The 6123-nt window shown below is 59.3% G+C and overlaps 1 protein-coding gene across 2 annotated transcripts in view; it reads left to right on the plus strand.

The window, feature by feature from the left end:
* The window catches only part of CLCN7 (chloride voltage-gated channel 7), a 30368-nt gene extending 27479 nt beyond the window's left edge, over nt 1-2889 (plus strand). For both annotated transcript variants that reach the window (XM_003916331.5, XM_021931629.2), the window contains exons 22-25: nt 629-688; nt 776-952; nt 1220-1300; nt 1587-2889. In XM_003916331.5, the coding sequence (XP_003916380.1) occupies nt 629-688; nt 776-952; nt 1220-1300; nt 1587-1673 (405 nt within the window). In that variant the 3' untranslated portion in view covers nt 1674-2889. The remainder of the gene's footprint in view (nt 1-628; nt 689-775; nt 953-1219; nt 1301-1586) is intronic.
* Nucleotides 2890-6123: the final 3234 nt, after the last annotated feature.

The raw sequence follows: 6123 nt of genomic DNA on the forward strand, positions 1-6123 counted from the left end.
TGACACCCAGGTACCGGGCACCCCGTAGACCGGGTCCCGCCACGTGACCGCTGTCAAGTGCAGTGGTGGGAAGCACACGGCGAGGTTCGCAGGACAGGGAAGCTGCATGTTTGGGTGCACTGTTGATTCTAGGAGTGCTGGGAGCTGAGAGTGCGGCCGTGGGGGGCCGTGTGGACGATGAGGCTGGGCGGGGCTGCGGCCTGGCAGGGTCCTGTGGTCCGAACCCAGGCTGGACTGAGAGCCGTGGCTTTGTCAGGAGGCCCTGACAGGATGCGCAGCTTGGCTGCTGCTGTGTGTCCCTTAGATGTGGACACTGGAGGTTTGGGGTTGGTTTTTATTGGGACCCAGTGGGGCTGCATCTGCCCTGCAGCAAAGCCACCGTCCCTGGGCCCTTGGCTTTCTGCTGTGCGTGGTCAGGCCCCACTGCCCTGGCACTGACCCTTGGGTCCCGTGGCATTGTGCACGTGGAATGCCATGGCGAGGCTGGTGTGAGCAGGTAGCCGCTGACACGGGGCTCATGCCCAGATGGGACATCTGGCTGGAACAGGGTCAGAGGGGCCCGACACGGCATTGCAGCACAGCCCCCCACCCTCGGGCCTGTCACCCTGACCGCAGGCCTCTCTCGCAGCCTGCCCGGCTCCAGGGCCTGATCCTGCGCTCCCAGCTCATCGTCCTCCTAAAGCACAAGGTGCGTGCCAGGCTCCGGGCTGCCGGGTGGGTGGGGGCCCCAGGGGGTGCTGGCTGGGCGCCTGATGCAGGGCCCTGCCGCCCGCAGGTGTTTGTGGAGCGGTCCAATATGGGCCTGGTGCAGCGGCGCCTGAGGCTGAAGGACTTCCGCGATGCCTACCCGCGCTTCCCGCCCATTCAGTCCATCCACGTGTCCCAGGACGAACGGGAGTGCACCATGGACCTCTCCGAGTTCATGAACCCCTCCCCCTACACGGTGCCCCAGGCATGTGCAGGGCATGGGTGCAGGGGGTGGGGCCGAACAGCGCGGGTTGGGGTCCAGAGCCTCGTGGAGGGGCGGCCAGGAGTCGGTGACTTTGTCTCCTGTGGAGGGGCCTGGCAGGCTTTTAGGCTTCAGGCCGCAGAGCCGAAGTCAAGGGGCTGAGCAGGCTGGCCAGATAGGCGTGGGGGCTCAGGACGTGCCTGGACGCCGTGGTGGGGGCCCAGGGAGCCTGCCGTGTGGGCGGCACTGACGGCTGTGCATCTGCTGCAGGAGGCGTCGCTTCCCCGGGTGTTCAAGCTGTTCCGGGCCCTGGGCCTGCGGCACCTGGTGGTGGTGGACAACCGCAATCAGGTGAGCGGGGGCGGTGGGGGTGCGGGCGTGCCGTGCAGGGCTCCCCTCTTTCTCCTGCCCACGCTTACTCTCAGTCCCGGCAGGGGACACTGAGGCACAGGACCCAGCACCGAGTCGGCCCATGCCCCATGGCCACATCCCTCCCCAGCCCTGCGCTCAGCTCGGGGGCTGTGTTGAAGCCCCCAAGGCCCCAGCCTGCACTGCCCCAGCCACACACAAGGCAGGGCGCTCCACAGGCAGGCGGGAGCCGACCCGTGGGCCACTGTGGCCTGGCCTTGTCCTGCAGGTTGTCGGGTTGGTGACCAGGAAGGACCTCGCCAGGTACCGCCTGGGGAAGGGAGGCTTGGAGGAGCTCTCGCTGGCCCAGACGTGAGACCCAGCCCTGCCCATGGTGGGCACCAGTGCTGGCACCCTGGCCCCTCCACACTTCCTCCCGGAGTCACTGGTCTCTCGGGCCAAACCATGCTCCCCAGCAGTGGCAATGGCGAGCATCCTGCAGCTGGGCGGGCAGGCGGTGGGCACAGAACTGACCCTCTCACGGGACTGACCCTGTGTGGGCAGTGGTCTCCTCCCTTGGCACCTCCTTGCGCACGCCCAGTCTCCGCTCTCCTCGTCTAGGTTTCTTTATTTCCAGGGATCAGCTGTGTGTGTGTGACCGCCCTACTGGGCTGTCAGCCTCTTGGGAGCTAGCGGCAGGGCCGGCACCCGCGTGCCTGTGCCCATGTGCGTGAGACAGAGCCTTCGACCCTGCTGCTGCCGCAAGGGCTGCCTGCCCTGGAAGGGCCCCTGTGTCTCCACACCTGTGGAGTCTTGGAGACTTGGGAGCTGGCCTGGCCCCTCAGCCACAGGCTTGGCCTCGTTTTCAACCGTGAGCAGACAGCCTGTGGTCCCTGGGCCTCAGCCGTCGACTCGTAGCGCCAGGGTTTGGAGGCTGGGACCGCCCTGGAGAACAATCTCGCGCTGGCGCCACAGAGGAGCCCGGCGCCCTCCCCAGCCTGCATCCGGCTTGGGTACACGGGCCCAGAGGACTGGGGTGACGGGCCCCGTGCTGTGGTGTCGAGAGCTGAGAAAAACCACCAAGGCCCTGAGCCCCACGCCCAGCCCTGCTTTGGTCCCTGAGCCTCAGAGCAGTGGAGTTGCTGCCCTGTGGACACGGGCTGGGAAGGCAGGCTTCCCCTAGCACGTGGGGCCTTGGGGGTGGCCTCCCTGCCCCGCCCCTGCCGGTCACCAAGTGCAAGTGCAGCAGGGGCCTCAGAGGACACCTGGCCCAGCACGGGGCTAGAAGGGCCGGTGGACACCGGAGCCGAGAAGCCCCCCACCTGCCCACCTGAGGGCCCCTCAGAGGCTCCTCCAGCCAACCTGGCTGGGCCCCCTCTCACAGGGCGTTAGAGGCAACTTCAGTGTCCCTGTTAGAGCAACATGGGTCCCTCCATGGGGGACTGGGGGCGGCTCCCTGCTGTGTATTTCCTCCCCAGGGAGTGGGGCCTCCCCAGGAGCTGACACCACACCCCCTGCTTAGCCCTCACGGGGCCCCAAGGCATCTGAGTGTGTCGGGTCTGAATGCGCGGAATAAAGAAATCCTCTCAGCCCGCCTTTGCCAGTGTCTTCCCTCCCACCCCGCCCGGACCACATCCAACAGCCTGGGACTTGCAGGGCCCTGGGGTTAGTGCGCCATGTGGAGTGATAGAGGCGTGAAGGACAGCAGCTGTGGCCACCTGGGGCACCAGCCACATCCTCTTCCTCACCCCCGCCCCTCGCCTCCCTCCTGGAGGCCTCTGGGTCCTGGCAGGTGGGTCTGGGGGACAAGGCAGAGGCACTCCGGGTGGAGGGGGTGGGGCTGGGGGGCCTGCACTGCACTGACGCCAGAAGAAAATTCCTGGACCTCAGAGTTTCGGAGTCTGGGCGCCGGAAACCTGGGTGGCATTTTCCCTCACGGTGGTTCTGTACTGAGGACCTGGAAGTGATTGTATTTTGGATGTATCTGGTTGAATAGAGCAGTCAGAGTCAGGATTCACGCGGCCTCTTTTTGCTTTTTAATGGGGCTGCTGAGCAAGGCTGGAGTTACCATGGAGCCCGCCTTTGCCCCACTCCCATGGCGCTGCCCAGGCCTCGGACTCTGCTCGGGCGCGGGCCTGGCTGTATCTGGGGTGTCCTGAGGCTCTTGACCTCCCTGCTCCCGGCGTCCCTCCCTCCCTCCTGCCCTCTCCCCCAGATGCTGAAGGAAATCCCCTTTGCCAGAGGACACGTGTCTGCGCCCCCTTGGGAGTGGGGCCCCTCAGATACGTCCAGAAGCAGGCAGCTGGGGGCCTGCGGGAGTGGGGGAGCTGAGGGCTAGGGTTCCACTGGCAGCTGGGTTGTGAAGCCATGAGGTGCTGGGGAGAGAAGGAAGGTTCCGGAACAGCCCCGCTGCTCCACACCTACCTCTCTGTGTCCACAGAGGAGTCTTGCTCTGTCATCCAGGCTGGACTACAGTGGCGCGATCTTGGCTCACTGCAACCTCTGCCTCCTGGATTCAAGAGATTCTCCTGCCTCAGCCTCCCGAGTACTTGGGACTACAAGTGCCTGCCACCATGCCCGGCTGATTGTTTTTGTATTTTTAGTAGAGATGGGGTTTCACCATGTTGACCAGGCTGGTCTCGATCTCCTGACCTCAAGTGATCCACCTTGGCCTCCCAAAGTGCTGGGATCACAGGCGTGAGCCACTGCAGCTGGCCTAACTTCGCTAATTTTTAACATTTTTGTAGAGATGGGGTCTCACTACTTTGCTCAGGCTGGTAGCTAAGAATCCTGTAAGCACTGAGGTAGTTGTGCTGGCAGAGGCACTGTCGGTAGAAATGACTCTGTTTCCAGAACAGTTGTTAGTAGTAGTTAGAATGGATTGCTGCCATCCTGGCTAACACGGTGAAACCCCGTCTCTACTAAATACACAAAAAATTAGCCGGGCGAGGTGGCGGGCGCCTGTAGTCCCAGCTACTTGGGAGCCTGAGGCAGGAGAATGGCGTGAACCCGGGAGGCGGAGCTTGTAGTGAGCTGAGATTGTGGCACTGCACTCCAGCCTGGGCGACAGAGTGAGACTCCATCTCAAAAAAAAAAAAAAAAATGAATTGCCGCCTACTCAAGGAAGGAAGAGATCTGATAGAATCAATCTTCCACCACTGGCTGGCTGGTCCCCTCCAGAGGTAGAGTAATACCGAGAATTCAGCATCAGTATCTTCTGTTGGCAGTTTGGCCATTCATCAGTGGCAACAGCCATATCAGCCTTTGGTTAGAAGGAACCCATAATGTTGGGCCCATGCTGTCACAGCCTCTCCATTAACAGACCCATTGTTTAAGCACTGAGATGGCCAAGGAGAGAGTCTGGCTGACATCCATAGGAGAAGTTAACCTGTTTACCTGGATTCTGAGTGCTTCTGGTTGACATCATTATGAGACACAAAGGTCTACACATTTTATGCCTATTTCATCAAAAAAAATTTTTTTTTGATTTAATTTTTTTTTTTTTTTAATGGAGTCTTGCTCTGTCATCCAGGCTGGAGTGCAATGGTATGATCTTGGCTCCACCTCCTGGGAATTAATCTTTTTTTATTTTTATTTTAACTTTTTTTAGAGACAGGGTTTTGCTGTGCTGCCGAAGCTGGTCTTGAACTCCTGACCTCAAGTGATTTTCCTGCCTTGGCCTCTCCAAATGCTGGGATAACAGGCATGAGCCACTACACTCAACCTGTGCCTACTGCTTTTAATCTATCCACTTACTCCATTTCCTTCTTACCCAGACCTCTCATCCCCATCTTCTAATCTTTTATTTCAGGGTCCTGACTTTTTTTTTTTTTTTTTTTTTTGAGACGCAGCCTTGCTCTGTTGCCCAACCTGGAGTGCAGTGGCGCGATCTTGGCTCACCACAACCTCCACCTCCTGGGTTCAAATGATTCTCCTGCCTCAGCCTCCCAAGTAGCTGGGACTACAGGCGCCTGCCACCATACCTGGCTAATTTTTGTATTTTTACTAGAGACAGGGTTTCACTATGTTGGCCAGACTGGTCTCCATCTCCTGACTTTGTGATCCGCCCGCCTCGGACTCCCAAAGTGCTGGGATTACAGGTGTGAACCGCTGCACCTGGCCAATTTTTTTTATTTGTTTTTGTTTTGAGACAGAGTCTCACTCTGTCACCCAGGCTGGAGTGCAGTGGGGCAATCTCAGCTCACTGCAACTTCTGCCTCCCGGGTTCAAGCGATCCTACTGCCTCAGGCCTCCTGAGTAGCTGGGACTACAGGCGTGAGCCACCACGCCCGGCTAGTTTTGTATTTGTTTAGAGAGATGGGTTTCACCAAGTTGGCCAGGCTGGTTCTGCCCTCCTGACCTGAAGTGATCCCCTGCACCCGGCCCCAGGGCCCTGATTAACCAGACAAAGCACTCAACACTGGAAGTGAAATCTCAGCCCTTTTATCCCTCCATCCAGAGTGAATGAACAAATAAACACACTATTCTCAACTCCACTGACTGGGAGAATTTCCCTTTAGTGCCGTCTTTTAGGGGCTCCCTGAGGAGAGCTGTGGTGCAGCACCGTCCGTTTTAGTGCCAGTGTATCATCTGACCCTCTGTGAACCACGCCTAAGTTTCCTGCACCCATTATAGGCACCCGGCCTTGGTCCTTCCTTTCTGCAGAGCAGTAGCCACATACTAATTGCTAGAAGCTGTGTTGAAATGTTTCTTGTGTTCAAGCTTTAAAAGAGCCATCCCCAGCAGGCTATTAGGACCAGCTCCAGGTATGTTCTTGCCAAAAGATCGAATCTGAGTCATGAGCTAGCGCCAGTATGTCAGTAATT

This window comes from Papio anubis, chromosome 18, assembly GCF_008728515.1.
Source record: "Papio anubis isolate 15944 chromosome 18, Panubis1.0, whole genome shotgun sequence".
Taxonomy (NCBI): domain Eukaryota; kingdom Metazoa; phylum Chordata; class Mammalia; order Primates; family Cercopithecidae; genus Papio; species Papio anubis.